Raw genomic sequence first — 20,800 nt, forward strand, 5'->3', positions numbered from 1 at the left:
TTTGCCTAATGTTTGAAAAGACACGTTCTTCCTACTGCTGGATCTTGTTTCAGTTCGGAGCTCAAGTCTGGGCGGTATTAGTCACAGCATGGTCCTCCCAGAGGCACACAGTGTGGGAGCTGTTTTGCAAGAGCTATGGGCTGAGCCTTTCAAGAGCCATTTGTTTAACTGTTTAACCCTTTATTTAACACTGATTTATTGCTTCATCCTGAGAAAGAAATACATTATTTAACCTATAAAAAGATGGTGGTTCTTGAGGAGTAAAAGTGAGCTGCCACATCAGCAGGAAAGTCACGCATTACTGCACAACATTCCTTCTAAAGGAAGGAAAAACATGGTGTCCCACTGTGTTCACTAGGAAATCACCCACTTGCCAGGGGGCATTTGCCCAGGGAGTGGAGGTGGTCTTGCCAGGAGCTCAACACCACTCACAGCAGGGATGAGACCAAGTAAGGCACATTTTACTGCCCAGACTTTTTGTCCTTACACCAACATCCTATGCTCATGATGTCCTTGGTGACGTCTTCAATCATAACAGCAAATTTCAAATCTCACTGTAGGATGGGATGTTCTTTCAACGTGAGTGCCAGTGGGAAAAAAATATTAATTGGCAGAAGGGAGTTTATAAACATGTTATGACATTCATAGGATCATAGAATCACAGAACAGTTTGGGTTGGAAGGGACCTTAAAAGCTCATCTACTCCAACCCCCGCCAACGAGCAGGGGCATCTTCAAACAGATCAGGTTGCTCAGAGCCCCGTTTCCAGGGATGGGGCATCTGCCACCTCTCTGGGCAACCTGGGCTAGTGTTTTACCACCCTAATTGTAAGATATTTCTTCCTCATGTCCAGCCCGAATCTCCCCTCTTTTAGTTTGAAACCATTATCCTTTGTTCTGCTGGAACAGACCCTGCCAAAAAGCTGTTCCCATGTTTCTTATTAGACGCTTTTAAGTACTGGAAGGCCACATCTAATTTATGCTGTGATATCCAAGACAGTTAAGGGCAGAAGTAAACTAGGATGCATACATAAATTTCCTCTGCCAGTAGGTTCTATATTTCACAAGGGCATGAATAAATAGACACTTCTAGATAAGAAGTGGAAAATTCTTTCCTCTATCTGAAGTAATTTAAAGTGCTCCTTTTATGCTATGCTCCCAGTCGTCATTATGATTTGATAGTGTCGTTAGCATTGTTTTAGTGCTGATGATTTAAACAGAAAACCAAATTTTTTATTTTGCATTCCTTCTCTCCATCCTTCAAAATATTGCTCTGGATTAAGAAACAAAGTTAGTGAGATTTACAGACTATCTTACTGGTACAACAGCAAGAAACCAAGTTAGGGTAGGGTAGGCTAGGCTAGGCTAGGCTAGGCTAGGCTGGGTGAGGAGCGTGGCAAATGGAGTGGAAATACTTGGGGTTAGAAACTCTTTTCTTGGGAAGTGCAGCGTTGTTCCTGCTTAGTGCTACACACAGTGACGTCGTGGGGTGGGGGAAGAGGAAAGAGGAGGGGTGATCTCCTAACAAACAGCTGTTGCAGCTGTAGAGAGAAAAAAGGAGAGAGACCAGAAGCAGCAGCGGCAATCCGACCCCTGCCACAGGTAATATCTCTTGAGTGCAGGTGACCTAGACTGCTCAAATGCAAAAAAGGAAGGGGAAAAAAAAGTGGGATGGGGTGTGCCTGTGGGAGAAAAAGTACGTCTTTGGAACTGGTTCTCAGCAGCTTTCTTCTTCCTGAGCTATAGTGGTTACAGCTTGTCACACGGGTGGGAGGGGGAAGAGGTAGAAGCTCAGACCAATATAACTTAAAAGGAAACTATGTCAGCAGAGGGGCTTTTCTAGCAGACCTTTCCTGCAGAAAAGCAAAACAAAACAAAAAAAAGGGAACACGCGCTCTGGTTTCAGCGCGAGGATTGCTTCCTCATGTGCGGCCAGCCCGTGTGGGCGCAGGGGAAGGCAGCGCAGTGCAGCGGCTCTGCAGGCAGCGCCGCGCTCCTTCACGCGGGCCTGGGTGGGACCCCCCGAGAGGGACCCGAGCGTGGCCTTCATCCTCACAGCTTGCAGGGGACACCAAGCTGGGGCCCAGGCTGCCTGGGCTGAACGCTGCTGCTGTGCTGTCACCTCAGCTCAAGGAGAGCATGGTCCTGACCACCCCTCAGACACTGAGGGCACCTGCCTCCCTACTTACCTTAGATGGTAGCTGCCACAAAGACACTCTGAAGACCTTAACGCTAAAAATAATAGAATGCAGTCATTAATACCTATGCGATTTTTCTGCCTGTGGAGATACATCAGGCTTTGTATTTAAAATCTCAGATGATGAATAAAAGGGAAAAGGGGATGTTTGGGACCATGCTGCTGCCTGTGCTAGTTCTGAGTGGTCTTAAGTTTCATGTAGTTTCCTAGATTTTGTGCCCAGAGAGAAAGCAGATAGTTTTCTACTAAGCAAGGCTAATCCTAAATATGATAAACGCATCTCTAGCAATTCAATGTATTTGGTATAAAATCAGCCACAGTGAGTGGAACTGACAACTAGAACAAGAGACAGCAAGTCCAGCCTCCTGGGTCCCTCTGCTGCAAGACCCATGTCTGTTTCTTTCTCCTGTCATCAACGAAGGCAGAGTTCTTAAATGTGTGGTGCTCCCTGCAACACCTTCAGATGAAAGTGAAAGTGTTAAAGCACACAACAAAGAATAAATGCAGCAGTGAAGCCATCTACAAACCAGGCACCAGGGAGGCTAGGTGAAGTTTCTAAGGTTATCCAGTAAGTTGTGGGGCAGGATCAGGAACTGAACGAGCTACCTGGTGGATTGCTGGTCAGTGTTTTGTCTGCAAAGGTGCTGCAGAAGCAGAGTCTGTGAGGTAAAGGTGGAATGATGGCTACCGTGAACCCAGGAGAGTGGGAGATCTAATTACAGCCTGTCTCTTCTACCAGTGACTTTTCAAACAGGAGATGGCTGAATCTTGTATGGTGACACAAAGCTCTTAGGACAGTGAAAAAGGATATCCTCAGTCTGCTTCTGGTTCTCTATGTAAAGAAATCAGCCTTTGGATGAGAAAGACCTTAGAGAACAGTTATATTTCCATTGCCTTTGATTACACTTGAAATAACCTTTTATTCTCTGCAGATTTCTTCACTTCTGTCAAAAGCTTCTGTTCGATCTTAGGTACATTTTGTGCAGGGATTAACACAGTAGTATGAAACTTCATTTTGAGATCAGGGCTGTTCCTGCACACAGTGGAGAGCATCATCCAGTGAGGGAGCCTTGCTGCTCACAGCTCTGGGCTGGGGTTGCCTCTCCAGGAAACACCAACACACTGCCCACCAGCGCTTCTCCACACGTCCCTGGGGACATGGAGCCATCCATAAATGCCAGCGCTGTCTATACATTTCAGTAGTCACCAGTACATTTTCAAGACGATGAATTCTAACATGCAAAGACTGCCACATTGCCAAAACACTAGCGTGAAGCTGCGTTTACAAACGGCCTCTCAGTTATGCCCTGCTTAGCCAAGATTAAGTAACTTAAGTATTGTAAATACAACAATTTTCTAGCCAGCCAATGGAGAAAGAGTTGGGAAAATAAGCCCAAATCACTGAAAGACAAGTTCTGAGGGTGACAGATGTAGCAAACTAAACTTCAGAAGAAGAGAGAAACCATATGCTCAGCTTGCATCCTATTCAAAGCCCACATGGCAATATCAGACCTAAGAGACTGGTGGAGGTGCTGAATGGAAAGTCTCAAGATTTTTATAACTGTTCCTGTAACTTTCATAGCCATTACCATCATTTCTATCCATCCAGTAATAAGGCTGTTTCTTGAATCACAAAAATGTTTTTCAGTTTTTGCCCTTTTGTAATGTGCTGTGTCCCATCTTTTCTCTTCCTTTTCTGTTTTCTTTCGCTTTTTTCCCTTTTCTTTTCTTTACTCTTTTCTTTCTTCTTTTCTTTTCTCTTTTTTCTTTTCTTTCTTTTCTTTTCTTTTCTTTTCTTTTCTTTTCTTTTCTTTTCTTTTCTTTTCTTTTCTTTTCTTTTCTTTTCTTTTCTTTTCTTTTCTTTCCTTTCCTTTTCTTTTCTTTCCTTTCCTTTTCTTTTTCTTCTTTCCTTTTCTTTTTCTTTCCTTTCCTTTTCTTTTCTTTTCTTTTCTGTTCTTTTCTTTTCTTTCCTTTTCTTTTTCTTCTTTTCTTTTTCTTCTTTCCTTTTCTTTTTCTTCTTTTCTTTTCCTTTTCTTTTTCTTCTTTTCTTTTCTTTTCTTTTCTTTTCTTTTCTTTTCTTTTCTTTTCTTTTCTTTTCTTTTCTTTTCTTTTCTTTCCTTTCCTTTCCTTTTCTTTCCTTTCCTTTTCTTTCCTTTCCTTTTCTTTTTCTTCTTTTCTTTTCTTTCCTTTTCTTTTCTCTTTTCTTTTCTTTTCTTTTCTTTTCTTTTCTTTTCTTTTCTTTTCTTTCCTTTCCTTTCCTTTCCTTTCCTTTCCTTTTTCTTCTTTTCTTTTTCTTTTCTTTTTCTTTTCTTTTCTTTTCTTTTCTTTTTCTTTTCTTTTCCTTTTCTTTTCTTTTCTTTTCTTTTCTTTTCTTTTCTTTTCTTTTCTTTTCTTTTCTTTTCTTTTCTTTTTCTTCTTTTCTTTTTTCTTTTCTTTTCTTTTTCTTCTTTTCTTTTCTTTTTCTTTTCTTTTTCTTCTTTTCTTTTTCTTTTCTTTTCTTTTTCTTTTCCTTTTCTTTTTCTTTTCTTTTTCTTTTCTTTTTCTTTTCTTTTCTTTTCTTTTTCTTTTCTTTTTCTTTTCTTTTTCTTCTTTTCTTTTTCTTTTCTTTTCTTTTCTTTTTCTTCTTTTCTTTTCTTTTTCTTTTCTTTTTCTTTTCTTTTTCTTTTCTTTTCTTTTTCTTCTTTTCTTTTCTTTTTCTTTTCTTTTTCTTCTTTTCTTTTTCTTTTCTTTTCTTTTTCTTCTTTTCTTTTTCTTTTCTTTTCTTTTTCTTCTTTTCTTTTTCTTTTCTTTTTCTTCTTTTCTTTTTCTTTTCTTTTCTTTTCTTTTTCTTCTTTTCTTTTCTTTTTCTTTTCTTTTTCTTCTTTTCTTTTCTTTTTCTTTTCTTTTCTTTTCTCTTTTTCTTTTCTTTTCTTTTTCTTCTTTTCTTTTTCTTTTCTTTTTCTTCTTTTCTTTTCTTTTTCTTTTCTTTTCTTTTCTTTTTCTTCTTTTCTTTTCTTTTCTTTTCTTTTTCTTCTTTTCTTTTCTTTTTCTTTTCTTTTTCTTCTTTTCTTTTCTTTTTCTTCTTTTCTTTTTCTTTTCTTTTCTTTTTCTTTTCTTTTTCTTCTTTTCTTTTTCTTTTCTTTTTCTTTTCTTTTTCTTCTTTTCTTTTTCTTTTCTTTTTCTTTTCTTTTCTTTTCTTTTCTTTTTCTTCTTTTCTTTTCTTTTTCTTTTCTTTTTCTTCTTTTCTTTTCTTTTTCTTTTCTTTTTCTTCTTTTCTTTTCTTTTCTTTTTCTTTTCTTTTTCTTCTTTTCTTTTTCTTTTCTTTTTCTTTTCTTTTTCTTCTTTTCTTTTTCTTTTCTTTTCTTTTTCTTTTCTTTTTCTTCTTTTCTTTTTCTTTTCTTTTCTTCTTCTTTTCTTTTTCTTCTTTTCTTTTTCTTTTCTTTTCTTTTCTTTTCTTTTCTTTTCTTTTCTTTTCTTTTCTTTTCTTTTCTTTTCTTTTCTTTTCTTTTCTTTTTCTTCTTTTCTTTTTCTTCTTTTCTTTTTCTTTTCTTTTCTTTTTCTTCTTTTCTTTTCTTTTCTTTTCTTTTTCTTCTTTTTTCTTTTACTTCTTTTCTTTTCTTTTCTTTTTTCTCTTTTCTTTTTTCTTTTCTTTTTTCTCTTTCCTTTCCGCACCTTTCCGCACCTTTCCTTTCCTTTTTTCCTTTTCCTTTGTCTTTTTTCTCTTTCATTTTCTTTTTTCTTTTCCTTTTCTTTTCCTTTTCTTTCTTCTTCTTCTTCTATCTTCTCTTTCCTTCTTTCTTTTCTTTTTTTCCACTTTTTTTTTTCCTTACCACAAGGGAGAACGAGGTGTCATTCAGTAATAAAGCAGATGGATCAATATATGTAGAGGTCACTGGACTTTAGTCCAATTCAATTCGATCATACTTTACCAAAAAGGAATATTTATGTATACATTCCTTTGTCTCGGTCCTCATATGTCTTATTTTCATAGTATCAAAGGGCACTGATGTCTCTTGGGAGGTAAAGTATCCCAACAAATCTTTCTATGCTTGTAGAAATGATGATACGAATAGCAGCCATCCTGCGTAACAGGAAGAGAGGAAGAAATGCGTTTTTTATGACCTCCCCAGGATACACTTAGATTAAAAGTTTGGAAGGTCAGTTTATCTAGATCAATTTAGAGAAGAGTGTGTTGTTACTTATGGTATTGGTCCAATGCTGGGAACGAAGTATATGGATTTATCATATTTAGATATTTCTGAACACAGAAATTCACTGTGTTTGCTAATGGACAGATATAAATGAAATAAAGCTTGATGGCCAAGACTTACCACATGAACACACTGGATCAAGGGGTAACTTAATGTGATCTTACTACTTATTGGGGCAGGAAATTAATTGGTCAAACATAGAAGAGACATTCTAGTACAAAAATAAGAAACTCATTTCCCAAAAAGGTAGACAATCCTTCTCATAGCTGGAGGACAGGCAAGCCTCTCTCTCTGGAATAAGTCAGAAGAAAATCTATTTTTGGGAAAGGAAACTGAGTATCTCCAGAGCCTATGAAGTTTTGCAAAAAGTCAGATTACCTATGAAAATTAGGTTCAAATAACTACAACAGGTAGTCTACTCCAACAGAAGATTCCCTATATTAAATGCAACTTGAAACGCACCAGCTGTTTAGAAAGACAAAGACTCTAATTTAATGTTTATCTGGGAAACCTGTAAAGCAAGTTGGTTACAAAAGGGAAAGACAGGTGTCCTTCAGGCTGCATCAAGTAAAACCAGATTGAAATGTGACTTTCTTTTCCATTTCTTCACCTACATTTTATAAATACTTACAGCTACGCTGCCTCTGGAGACACTACAAATCACTTGCATTGTACTTTAAGCTGCCTTGAGTGCATGCTAGAGGTGAGTTTTCGGGAAAAAGAGGATAAACCTCACTCAGACGCAGAACGAGACTGGTGTCTGTGGCACCCCAAGCCCTCAGCAAGGCTGTGGTGGGTGCAACCCTACCAGTCCCTTGGATCTGGTCATGCCAATGGGCTCAGGCTTGAATGCAGCACTCAGTGGAGTGTCTTCAGTTACTTTTTCCTCTGGAGGCATGAATTTCACTGTATGGCCACAGATCACTCTAGTCACTGGTGGAAACTCAGAAGAATTTTCTGGGCATTTCCTAGGTAAACCAACAAAGGGAGCCTTTTGCCAGGAAAGGCTGGACCAGATGATCCTTGAGGTCCTTTCCAACCTGGTATTCTATGATTCTATGATTAGGGAGAGTACTGTTCTGTAACCACTCACAGACACAGTTTTCACTGATTTGTTTATATTTCAGCTGTTCTCCTTTGATTTGCTAACATGTCCAGAGAGGGTGCAATTTCTACAGGTCAAAAAGCTTGAATGTTTGCTTTATTTTCACCTCCACAGCTTTACCATGAACACCTACCTCTTTGTGTATGACTTAATGCAATTCTGTGGACATTCCTGGATATTTACAAATATGATCATCAGGTTCATGTCATTTGGAAAAGGTAGGATTCCTTCTGTATTTTCCTTAAACATTTTAAGCAGCAGTGACAAATGGAAACATCAAATTGGGGATAAAGTTAGGATTCTGAATAGGTGTATGTCCAATAGCAGGGGCTGTAATTTCCACTAGAAAAACATTGTTTCTTCCATTAAAAAGGATGAACAAATAACTGGTACCTACATTCTGCCTGTATCACATCAGGAATGAAGCTCTTGTTTTGCTAATGAGCTTTGATATTCAGCATCATACTAGTAACACTTAGACATAAACTTAAATGTGACTAGATTCAGTCATTATGGTGAATATTAATCTTATTGAAGGCACTATGAGGGAATTGTTACTGCACGTGACACTCTGTCTTCCAAAACATTACAACATATTTTGTTGCCTAGGGCTAAGGCACAAACATAGAAAACTAGTGACTGGAAATTTAAAATTATTTATAATGGTGGACAGTTGTAGACACATAAAATACCTACTTTGTGGTCAGCTTGTTTTAGGAAGTGCCATGGGTACACATACGGGCAGGAACTCAGCATCTTCTCGTGTTTAGACATCCCTCATGCATTTCCTCAACGTTTCCTCATATTTAGAAATATCCTAAAGCAGTATCTCTAAACCAGCACATCCTGCACAGCGTTTGCCCGTGCATCAAGCACAGGGGATCCCGTTCTTTCCTCAGCTTCCTGCCTCTGTCAGAGCCGCGCACGCACACACAGAGGACTGCCTCCTCCACAGCGCCTTGCTCTGCTGCCCCAAAGTTTGATACTGTGTGGACTTTATTTCTTGTCGTCTTCAGTGGTGATAGGACAAGCACAAACCCAGTAGCTGGTCCAGCCTTTTGCTGTATAACCATCCTCTAACTTTCCACTTTGTGTTGTAGATTCGTTGGCCGACACATTTTACTCCATAGGACTTGTAATGCGCCTTTGCCAATTGTTATCTATACTGGAGATCCTACACATCCTGATTGGCATCGATAAAAGCCGTCTCTTCCCCAGGTTTTTGCAGGTAAGTCCATTCCTCAAGATGCTCCTTCCATGACCACACACTTCAGCCATGGCTGCCCCTGGGGACAAGCCCAGGCTGAACCATCCTGAATGGTCCACCAGCAGTGAGAAAACCACCAGCACATCAAGGCTCCTGAAAAAGGGTTTGCTGGTGGTCATGGAGTATGGAAGGAAAAGAATTGATTAAGAAGAAATCAAGGGACTGAAGAAAAATTAATGCTGGGAGGTGAAAGAAAGAGTTGTCATATTCTTGGTGTAAGGGTCTCTGCCCTCTCAAACCCAGACATGGGCAAATTGTGGCAGCATCCAGAGGTTCTGATGCTGTTAAGGGGTTTGCAGGGCATATGTTCAGCTGTAGGCAGAAAAACAGCCCAAAGATCACATGCTATAGCAGAAAACAAGATGATTCTCTTGACGTTTTCCTTACCACACTGTTGTTTTCTGTTGGGATTTAATCTCAGGTTTTGGTATTTTTCTTAATGCATTGGAAAAAGTAAAAATGTTCACTTGAGTTTACCTTCAAACCTTTCCAATCCTTAGTATTTGAATAATGGCGAAACTGGTATTGGTCTTAGCAGTCAGAAGGTAGAAGATTAAGAGTAGTCAGTTATGTTTTTAGTTTTCTGGATAGCCCATTTTTGTCAAATGACATATTGCATGGGTGAAGATGTTCCTCTTTTTAAATCTCCATTAGAAATTGATTGACTAATATACATCTCTGCTCCTGATGCTGCACAGTAAGTATGGTAGCAATTTGTCAAAATGCAATTAACTGGTTTTCCCTGCCAAAATCTACATGCTTTAAAAAAAAAAAAAGTATCCTATCTAATATCCTGTAACAGATGTCACGTCATCGCTTGGAGAGAAGAGCAGCCTGCTAATGCTAATAGCCATTAAGGCAAGGCTTGTCCTGGCAGAGTTTACACATTCCCCAGCCCTGACATAGGCTGTTCCTTGTTCCTTTCCTACACTGCCTACAGAAGCAGAGATCAGGGAAACCTACACAAACACTGCTCTGTGTTGGCACAAAAAAACATTAGATGTGAAATGGATATTCTGAGCAAGAATGTGACCTTCCTTGGGCAGTGCAATTTCTGCAGTGCTCGCCAGCCAGCACGGAGAAGGTGGGTCAGGGAATGACACAACAAAAATAGCTTTGGATCCTGACTTGGTTCTTCCCCAAGTGTTCTCTCGCCGCAAACACGACTCTCTTGCCTTGATGTTAGCAGTAGTCTCATGCTGTCCAAGCAAAGTGCATGAGCTCTTGGGTGTAGACTCTGCTTTCACTTGGGTTGCTTTTGCTGTGAGAGTGCATGGTAAGCAGTTGTGTACCAACAGTACTCCCATGTGCCTTGCCATGCTTTCGTCCCTGCCTCTTAGGAAATGAAATAAAAGATATACTTTCCCACAACGACCTGGGGAAAGACAGAGATGCTTACCTTACTGCAGCCTACTAGACTCCTGCACATAGTCAGGGCACTGGTAATGCTGCAAGAATTTGATAGTGGCTGCTCTGTTCTGCATTCCCACCATCTGTTCTGACTCCAAGCTTAAAACATGTTCCTAGATGCATCCCTAAGGCCACACATACACACGCACACCCACAGCGAAGTTCATCTCAGGTGATCTCTAGGATGAGAGAACAGGTGGCTCTGACAATGCCAGGGAAGCACACGGAGGGAGGTAATGCCACCTTGAATAAAACAAGTCATGAAAGCACCGCTGTGGTGGGTGGTTGCTTTGTAGGCATTATACCACAGACAAGATCTAAGCAGAGTTTGCATGAAGGTTTTCTCCCTAACATCCCATTTATCATGGCTTAGTAGCATTTACAAGGAACACTTTGAGATACACATTGCAGATAATGGAGAAGTGAGCTCAGAGGTGTGTTCTGGAAAAACCCATTCAGGCCTCATTGGGAGAAAAGTCTCAGGCCACCAGGCACCTGAGAAGGGTTAGGTAGGTCAAAGGCAAGTCACACCATGAAAAGAGGATGAGTCCTGTGTGACTGATGCTCTGGAGGAAGGGAAGACAAGGGAGAGTCACAAAGTTGGTGCAAAGGGATGTCTCTCAGGGCATTTGCCGCTCGAGTGGTTGAGAGGACAGGAGAAATGTCACGTGTCATCACAGTTGCCAAAACAGAGTATAATGAAATTTAGTAGTCTGGTGAGGGAGTAAAGGCTGATGGGACTGGTACTTTAGCAAGGGAGAGAGTAGGAAAGATGTGAGAAAAGACTGGTAGACTGGTGTTTTTGGGAGCAAAACAGGATTGGATTTACCAGACCAAAAAGCAAAGTACTATGGTTCTGTGATAAAAACATTAATTTTTAACCTGATCTAAATATTTAAGACCACTTAAAAAACAAAACAAAACAAAACAAAACATTCACCAAATTTAACTGTTATGTAAGGGTTTCAGGTACCAAGTATGATACTGCACAGTCATGACCGTTAAAAAATGGAAGTGAATCTGTTGCCTGCTCCTGCCCTAACCTCAGCGCCTCAGCTAGTCTGATTTGCTCTGTTTCACTTACTTGTTTCAAATGCCCAGGGTGCCTTGTGGAAATTTATGCCATTCTACACAACGTGCCCTATCCTGTGAAAAACAGTGGCTGGGAGAGGAAGGAAATTCCAGTTTGATTTTAACACAAAGAAGAATGAAAAATGAAACCATTTGGCTTATGCTTTGTGAGGTGTCATCACATCACTCCTTTTTATGAACAATGAAAACATAGGCTTCTAGTTTTGCACTTTTTTTTTTTTTTTAAGCAGGAGAGTAGCAGCAGAGAATATAATCTTTTCATTGATGAAAGGACAGATGATCCACAGAAGAAATGACCTGTGGCTGAGTAGCAGCATGCACTTTTTATATATATGTGTATATATGTATACACACGTGTATACATATTTATACGTGTATGTGTGTACACTTATACATGTACATCATTCCATGTATATATGTATACAGATGTGTGTGTATAGGGGCACAATCTCAACAGACATTTACCGGAATCTCCTTGTCTGCAAGTAGCACACTGACTTATCACTTGCTGAAAAGGTACCTAGACTCTGACTAAACCCTGTCTCTAACTTCAATTTGTGTGGGTTACCTAAAGGCATGAGTGCCATGAAAGAAAAGAGCACAATATCTTGAGAGGGAATACAAGCAAGCAGGCAGGCAACCTCCTGATTGATACAGAAAATTGGCAGAATGCCACTGTCCATCCTCATGAGGACATCAGAATTGCCCTTAGCAGCCAGGCCTGTGTCCTGCTCTGCCGATGTGCTCCTGAGCAAGGTCACAGCCTGTTTTCAGTTTTGGCCCCTGGTGGCTGCTTTGTGCACCCCACCGTTTGCTGACTGAGACTGCGGCCCAAGGATGCAGAAGACCTACAGGGGACCCGCTTTGTGTCCGCTTCAGTTCCCTGCTCTTGCAGGTGTTTAACCTGCTTTACACAGTCTGATTACTGACTTCATCATCTGCAACTAGTAAGGCTGGGTGCCTCCACTGCTCCCCTTCCCAAACATGAGTCCTCTGATGGAGGAAATCTGCGGAGCCCCAGCAAGGTGATACTCACTGCCTCTTGGTTGTGCCTCTTCCAGACCATGAGGCTGAACTGTGGGTCTCCACAGACACTGTGTCTCATTGCGCAGTGCTCATCCTTTTGAAACCGGGTATGGCATTGTCTACTGCGTATCCTTTTATCTCACTGAAATGGGATCAGCTCCTGACAACTTGACCTGTGCTGTTTTCTAGCACTTTTCCACCCAGCCACCTCTCGAAGAACAAGTGACCATTTGGAAAATCTGCCATCTGAAAACACGTCCACCTTTTCATTGTAACGATAAAGCTTTGGTCTCCGAGTGAGACAATTCCCTGAAATATCTTGCGTATTAACAGTTTTGCAGAACTCTCTCCACATCTCAGCCTGATTTTAGGGTCGGTAACAAAATGCTGACAACCACCAATGCTGCACTCCTTTACCACCCTTCACCAAAATGATTTTAACTCAGGTTCTCTTTATTCTCTCCAGCACACAATCCTGTTCAATGCTCACAGTTTTACCTTGGTTTCAATTTCCCTCTTGTGAGAGTTGTCCCACCATGCTTCTCCTGTCTCTCTTGTATCTGGTTTCATATCCTGCACCAATACTTCCAGTTACCCCAGTTTCTTGCCAGGTTCCTTAGCATCAGTGTACAAACGCAGGACTCATTAGCTCCCACTTTCTGTTTCCCGGCTCATCTATACAGAAGTCTGTCAACATGTGACCTTCTTAGAAATCAGTTTCTCAGTTAGGGACCAATGGAATCAGCAGCAAAAGACCACAGTCAGGGCAGGCTGAGAGGCACGAAAAATGTCTTCATTTGTTGTGGCTCCTCAGTGCTTTTCACAATGAGGAACCAGATCCCTGGGGGATAGACATGCCCTCTGCATTAAAAATTGCTCCCATGTAATTTTGCTGAATAGTGAAGTGATGCCTGCTTTATCTGACAGATGTGGCTTGCAAAAAAAAGTCTGCAGCCAAAATGTTTCACGCAGGAACTGGTAAACATTATGTAGCAGAACTACCACACAAACTTGCTGAGAGGTCAAGTTCTTACTATGTTTAAGGTAAGAGGTAAGTGGAAGGGTGAAATGAGTGAAGAATGACTGCACCTATAAAAGCCACCTTGTTTCATTTAATGATTTTTTACTAACTGTCATGAAGGCACACCAAAATTCAGGCAGAAGGCAAACTCAAAGGGGATTTTTTTTTTTCCAACCAAAATTACTTAACTGGTGATGAATGAAGAAAAGAAAAAAAATGTATTCTTACTCAAAATCATTTAAGCTCCGACAAGCATTTAGTAAAACACAGGTTCAGGATACCAAGTGGAATTAAATTATTACATGGCCAACTCAGGGGATCCCCAAACTTTGGAATGATGACTCAAAATGTGCAATCACTTACCTATAAGATGAGGGCTCTCAACCTTGAGGAGTTTCCTTAGCTGGCATCCCAATCTAATGGGAGAGTCCCCGCCTGCAGACCCACTGCTTCAAGGAGGACCAACTCAAATAGAGTCTCTGGCAGGGCTCCATTTTTACCCTAGTCAAACCTTATGGAAGAGATGGTAGTGGGTATGAAAATCCTCAGTGAAGTTATACTCATTCATACCAGCTGAAGAGATGCATGTTTTCTCCTTCAACCCTCAAAGAGAATGCAAATCAGAGTGAACCGGTACCGTTCTGGGAGACTTTCCTAGGCAACTGTTGGCAGTACTGAATACTACAGATACATTTATTTTACAGGACAGGGCATGGATACTGATAGGAAATTTGTCCAGGAAATCTGCAAAAAGACATTTCTTTTTAACTTCTTGAGCTTTAAAACTGCAAAAGTATTTTTTTAAGCTGGGGACGCTACTTGTTTAATGCACTGTTATATCTTTTCATTTGTAAAGGCATACTTTGTTGGTCGGATAAGGTTCAACCACTAGGAAAAATGTTATGACGTAAATATTATGTCAATAATTCACATAAATAACAAGTTTAAACCCATTTCTCTTAGCCAGGAATAAGAAGGAAAAAATAATAAGGAATTCTACTTTACTGACTCCTTTCTATAAACCTTACGTGAGAGAGAGCCCTTGGACACATATCTCCAAGCTATGGAGAGCAGAGCAGCGACTGTGGGATTAGCACTGCCTGGCACACAAACCAGGCAGGGGCCGTCTGTATCCCACAGCCCCCCCAGCAAGGAGGCTTGCCCCTGCCAGCCCCCTGGCTCCACGTGCAGGGGTGCCAGCTGTGCAGGGGGAGATCTCAGCCGGCTCATTCACAGCTTCCCCAGGCTACAAACCTGTCATTCCCACAGGCAAGCAAACCTCCACCCTACCATAGCAGATCTGTGATGCTACAGCCAACAATTTCCAGTTCACTAAGCTGGAAGCCAATGGGGTCTTGAACCAAAATGTTCACAGGAGCATTTGTGTAAAGCAAGCTGGATTCACCTATGGCCTCCTATTTTGCCAAATTGCACAAAAATTACAGCTACAAAAGGTGCTACCTGAATTCACAATTCTTTTTTCTTTTCAGATCACTGAGAGAATAATTGTTTTATTTGTCGTGATCAACAGTCAGGAAGAAGTTCAAGGAAAATACATCGTGTGTGTTTTATTTTTCCTTTGGAATTTATTAGATGTGGTCAGGTAAGGAGTCAACAGTGAAACCATGAGGAGAAAATGGGTCATTCTTGCAAGCAGAACCCCAGCCCCACTCGGCTACAGGCTCATTTAATTATCTTGAAAGTCGCAGAAAGCACATTATCCATTTTAAACAAAAACTTGAACCTTATGGGCTACTTACGGATTTTTGCAAAAATCCACATAGTTGAGGGGCAGAGTGACTTCCGGAAGTAAATCATTGCATTAATGTGTAGTTCAAATGCTTTGACCTTTTTAAACAATAAATTAGAAGGAAATCACAACCACCTCCTAGGGAAAAACAATTTCTAAAGCTAATAATCCAAGGGGAAAAGGCTGGTGACCTGCTACACCACTTAGACACACATAAGTCTATGGGGCCAGATAGGATCCACCCAAGGGTGCTGAGGGACCTTGTGGAGGTGATCACTAAGCCACTTTCCATTACCTATCAGCAACCTATCAGCAATCTTGGCTAACTGAGGAGGTCCTAGTTGACTGGATGTTGGCAAATGTGATGCCCATCTACAAGAAGGGCTGGAAGAAGGATCCAGGGCCTGTCAGTCTGAAATCAGTACCAGGGAAGGTCATGGAGCAGATCATGCTGAGCACCATCACACGGCACATACAAGACAACCATGCAATCAGGCTCAGTCAGTATAGGTTAACGAAAAGCAGGTCCTGCTTGACCAACCTGATCTCCTTCTATGAGAAGGTGACCCATCTGGTGGATGAGGGAAAGGCTGTGGATGTTGTGTACCTAGACTTCAGTAAAGCCTTTGACACCATTTCCCACAGCAGTCTCCTGGAGAAACTGGCAGCTCATGGCCTGGATGGGTGTGCTCTGCAAGGGATAAAGAACTGGCTGGAGGGCTGGGCCCAAGGAGTTGTGGTGAATGGAGCCAAATCCAGTCGGTGGCCAGTCATGAATGGTGTTCCCAAGGGCTCAGTATTGGGGCCAGTTCTGTTTGATCTCTTTATCAAGGATCTGGATGAGGGGATTCAATGCACCTTCAGTAAGTCTGCAGATGACACGAAGTTGGGTGGGAATGCTGATTCGCTGGAAGGTAGGAAGGCTCTTCAGAGTGTTCTAGACCAACTGGATTGTTGGGCTGAGACCAGTTATTATGAGGTTCAACAAGGCCAAGTGCCGGGTCCTGCACTTGGATCACAACAACCCCAGGCAGCGCTACAGGCTCAGGGAAGAGTGGCTGGAAAGCTGCCTGGAGGAAAAGGACCTGGGGGTGTTGATTGACAGCTGGCTGAACATGAGCCAGCAATGTGCCCAGGTGGCCAAAAAGGCCAAGAGCATCCTGGCTTGTATCAGGAATAGTGTGGCCAGCAGGACTAGGGAAGTGATTGAGCCACTGTACTCCGTGCTGGTGAGGCCCCACCTTGTATCCTGTGTTCAGTTTTGTGTCCCTCAACAGCAAAGACACAGAGGTGTTGAAGAGAGTTCAGAGAAGGGCAAGGAAGCTGGTGAGGGGTCTGGAGCACAAGTCGGATAATGAGCAGCTGAGGGAACTGGGGCTGTTTAGCCTGGAGAAAAGGAGGCTGAGGGGAGACCTTATCGCTGTCTGCAGCTACCTGAAAGGAGGTTGTAGCATGGAGGGTGTTGGTCTCTTCTCCCAAGTGGCAAGTGATAGGACAAGAGGAAATGGCCTCAAGTTGTGCCAGGGAAGGTTCAGATTGGATATCAGGAACAATTTCTTCATGGAAAAGGTTCTCAGGCATTGGGAACAGGCTGCCCAGGGAAAACGGTTGAGTCACCATCCCTGGAGGTGTTTTAAAGATATATAGATGAGGTTCTTAGGGACATGGTTTAGTGCTAGAGTTAGGTTATGCTGGGACTTGGTGATCATAGGGGCCTATTCCAACCAAAATGATTCTATGAATTACAATCTTATTGCTTTATTTATTTATTTTTTAACATCTAACTTCAATCCAAGATTGACAGCACACTAAGGCAGCACTGGCAGAACTCTTTACTAAGATGGAAAGACTATTCTGGATTCATTGCACTGTGCTTTTCAAAAAGCCAAGAGCTCCCACTGCAGAGACAGGATTTTGGTGTAGCAGGGCGTATATCACACTGCAGAGACAACATGCATGAGGCAAAATGGATAGGAATACAGTTCCGGACTTTTATCTCAAAAATTTGTTATGGTAGAAGTTTACTAGTACCTCCCTGTGGTAAAAGTATAATGGTGAAACTTCCACATTACAGAATTTTACTGAAGTCAGTAATATTACTCAAATGTAACTTAAGCCTCTGTGGGCCTCAGTTTGTAGACTTACAGCAGGGATGACATATGGAATTAAGATGCATTCTAACAAGCCACAGTCCTCACAGCAACCTCTGTATGGGAGTAAAGTTTTTTTCTGTATCTTTTTTCTTTCTGCTAAAATAGCTTTCTGCTATTTTAAATACATTGCTTTGGGGACTGACTGGGGAATATAGATTTAGGCAGCAAAGGAAAAGTATGTTATAAAATAGATCTGAAAAATGAAAGTATCAGGTAGGATTGATGAGAAAGAGTTTAAGTCAGCTTCAGATTATTTGTACTACATGAGCCAATAAACTAGTACTTGTACTGGTTATTTGGGTTATTGTTCCATCCCATTTCTTTTTGAAGTTTGTAAAGCTAAAACAGTAGAACCTCACCTCAAATGAAGGGGAGCTGTGCAGCTGGAGGGAGGCCACAAGTGTAACATATTGGCTGTGAAGTCTTGTCAGTCCATAACAGTCCTACCAATGCATCATTATTTTTTGTCATTGCTAAAGAACACAGTCCAGCATAATGGGAATAACATCAGCTGTCTAACAGGCAAGACACTGTGTCTACAGCAGCAAATACTGTAGTGCAACTCACACAGATTTAGAACTTTACCTGAATTATTTTACAGCATCTGTGCCATGTCCTAGCATATCAAAGAAGTGGTCATGTCTAAAAGTGTACCAGAATCTACCCTATCCCTAGTCAACTAGTCTTGAAGTATTACAAGCTATTTCACTTAGATCTTCAGGGACATAAATGTCCTGTGCATTATGGCTAATGACATACTGAAAGCAAATTCTGCAAGATTTTCTATATCTTATCTCTCCCGCTTATGCCATAAACAGCCCAAGAAGGTGTATAGAGAGGGAGTAGCTGTTTCCTTTTTGTATTGGGTTGAGATTATGCCCTCAAAACAATAAATAAAAAACTGATATAATCCTGAGGTTGCAGGGGGAAAACTTGAGGAAGGATGGTACACTGATAACCTGTCAGACCTTCTACAGTCCAGGAATGTCACAAAATTAGTCAAATGGATTAATAAGAAGGGAATACATAAAGTTTGTTTAATACTGGTTCCATCTGTCAGAAACAGTCTTGACTAACCGTGGCTTTAAAAATCCTTATTTTCATATCTCTAGCAAGGCCATGTGGCAAAAGTCCTTTCAGCTGACTTAAAACACAATTAGGCCTGTTTTTCCAGTGTTTGGAAAGCTGCTGTACCGCTCTTAGATCAAACCAGCATTAACTCACCTTTGCAGACTCAAGTCCAAGGCATCCTGCTCTCTCAGTGAGCAGCAGTAGCAGACAGAGCAAGAATAAAACGCTGCAACACACTGGAGCACAACTGAGGTTTTTGCACCTACTACCTCTTCTAAGGTCCAGAAGGGGCAGCCATACTACAGAGGTTAATTACTTGTGATTACCTCACTGTTCAGCCACCTCCAGCAGTGGTTTAGCTAGGTCAGCAGTCTTAAGTCAGCATTTTCTCAGCCCCAATAAGCAGTCATATTCTGCCTGCCGCTCTCAGTTGTCACATCCCTATCGGAAATGCCTTTTCTGATGGACCAACATGAAACCACGCTGGTTTCTGGTAGAGCCTTTGGGCTGGAGGGCTGTATTGCTGTCTGTCTGTCCTAGAGTAGCATGACAGACGAACCTTCTGAAACCATGAACCATCTGCCTTCAGACATAATTAGAGCCTGAACAAAACTGTTACAGTATTGCTCTGAAATTTTCTTATATAGGCAGCCTCACCTCTTCTGAAATTCCCTTGGATTTTTCAATAATATATCTTTATTATAAAGACATGATAATTCCCCAGCTCATTTGCTGTTCCTCTTGCTGCAGGTACACTTACAACATGTTAGCAAGGATGGAAATACACTACCTACCACTGACATGGCTCAACTTCTCACTGTGCATCCCGCTCTATCCCTTGTCAGTTCTGGCTAAAGGTAAGGAGATGGGAAAGGTACCAAAGACTTGCTTCCTTAATCTTCTTCAGTAAAAAATGATCAGTTCAATTGTCATTTGTGTTTAAGATATTTATTTTTTGTGTTGCCAAAGTTGTCATAAATGTTTATGTACTCTCATATTAACCTGTATGGTACTCATCTCTCTTTTGTACTATTTTTCCTTCTCTGGGATTTGTGTGTCTGGTATTTTTTGTTTTGGTTTGATCTTTTAACAGTATGAGAAAACATTATTTTTGCTGAGTAAAGCAGGAAAATATCAGTCTGGATGTCCCCATTCCAGACTCACCACACTGAACAGCAAGTCCCAAAGCTGCCTTGGCCCCCAGTGAGGCTGACCTTACTGGCTCAAACCATACTTACTTACTTAAACCAGGAAATGTGTCCACTGAGATCATATTGAAAGTAATATAACTACAGGAGTGACAGAACTTGTTATTGAATAGGAAATACTTGCTAATTCTAGTATTAAGAGGAATTAGCACCTCAGACCTACAAAACTGAACTCGAGGAGAGAACAACCCCTGCGTATATGTAGGAGTGACATAGTAAATTCAGCATATAATACAGCTGTGCCTTGCAGGTAACTGACTCTTACATGAAGCTTTCTGATGATCTTCCACCTCCTTTTAACTGAAGATTTACCATGTTACTTTACAGCATTTGCCATTTGTGTATCACTGCCCTATTTTGAATCCTTTGGCACATACTCCATCGAGCTACCATTTCCATTCGCCTTCTCAATCTACTTCCCCTATGTTCTGAAAATGTACCTCCTGGTGCTCTTTATAGGTAAGTATCTCATCTTCCAGAAAGCTGGATCTCAAGACAAATGGGATGTCTATGGCAACAACAACAAAAAAATCACATCAGTACAGCTTCTTTCACGACCTTTAAACTCTCTCAGCCACATTTGCAGACCACTACAGGGAAGTTAATCAGCAGATGTTTTGATTTCTAATGTATTTCAAACACAAATAATTGAATTTGGAAGAGACAGTGTGTGTTTGAGGCATAAAAGTAGAAAACAAAAATATAAAAATTACTTCAATGATCCTAGCCTTACAGCTACTTACTGAATTTGGCCTTTTTTTTAAATCAATTCACATTTGATCATCCTCTCATTCTATGCAACCTCTCCTCACTCATTACTCCGAACTGTTATGTCATATCTAAATTAAGACTTTTACAGCCTGATTATCCAAAGGGGTGAAAAAAGAGCTGCATGTAAATAGACCCCTTCTCCTTCTCATCAAAATACTTTTGAAAAATTTGAACTGGATTTGGTTGCATTACAGCCAAATCTTCATCTATCATTGGCTTTATAATTAATTTGAAGGCTCTTATCTTTGCGATGCAGTGTTCTGTTCCTAAGTTCATGGAAGGAACTGGGCAACGTTGCTAGATGAAGTCTCATACAGTTCCTTCTAAATAAATTGAAGACATGTTGGACTCCAGTCCTTTCTTCTTACACCATTTTGTGTTTTGCTTCAGGTATGTGCTTTATCATCCAGAACCTCTTCTCTGAAAGGAAGGCACACCTAGGGACAGGCAACGTCAAAAAGAAAAGAAGCTAAACTGATATTTTGTTTGGAAATAAGAAATATATTCCAAGTGGGCTACTGCATATTACAGGTTAAGAAT

General features: G+C 40.9%; 1 protein-coding gene across 1 annotated transcript; it reads left to right on the top strand.

The window, feature by feature from the left end:
• Positions 1-1,572: 1,572 nt before the first annotated feature.
• On the top strand, positions 1,573-20,733 carry HACD4 (3-hydroxyacyl-CoA dehydratase 4; the record flags this gene model as incomplete). Its single annotated transcript, XM_080362737.1, has 7 exons — positions 1,573-1,601; positions 7,606-7,709; positions 8,592-8,719; positions 14,798-14,910; positions 19,032-19,138; positions 19,817-19,948; positions 20,651-20,733. Exons 2-7 carry the CDS (start codon positions 7,613-7,615, stop codon positions 20,731-20,733), a joined length of 660 nt encoding a protein of 219 aa, XP_080218863.1. The 5' UTR covers positions 1,573-1,601; positions 7,606-7,612.
• Between the last annotated feature and the right edge of the window lie 67 nt (positions 20,734-20,800).

Source organism: Nesoenas mayeri, assembly GCF_963082525.1.
Source record: "Nesoenas mayeri genome assembly, chromosome: Z".
NCBI classification, from domain to species: Eukaryota; Metazoa; Chordata; class Aves; order Columbiformes; family Columbidae; genus Nesoenas; species Nesoenas mayeri.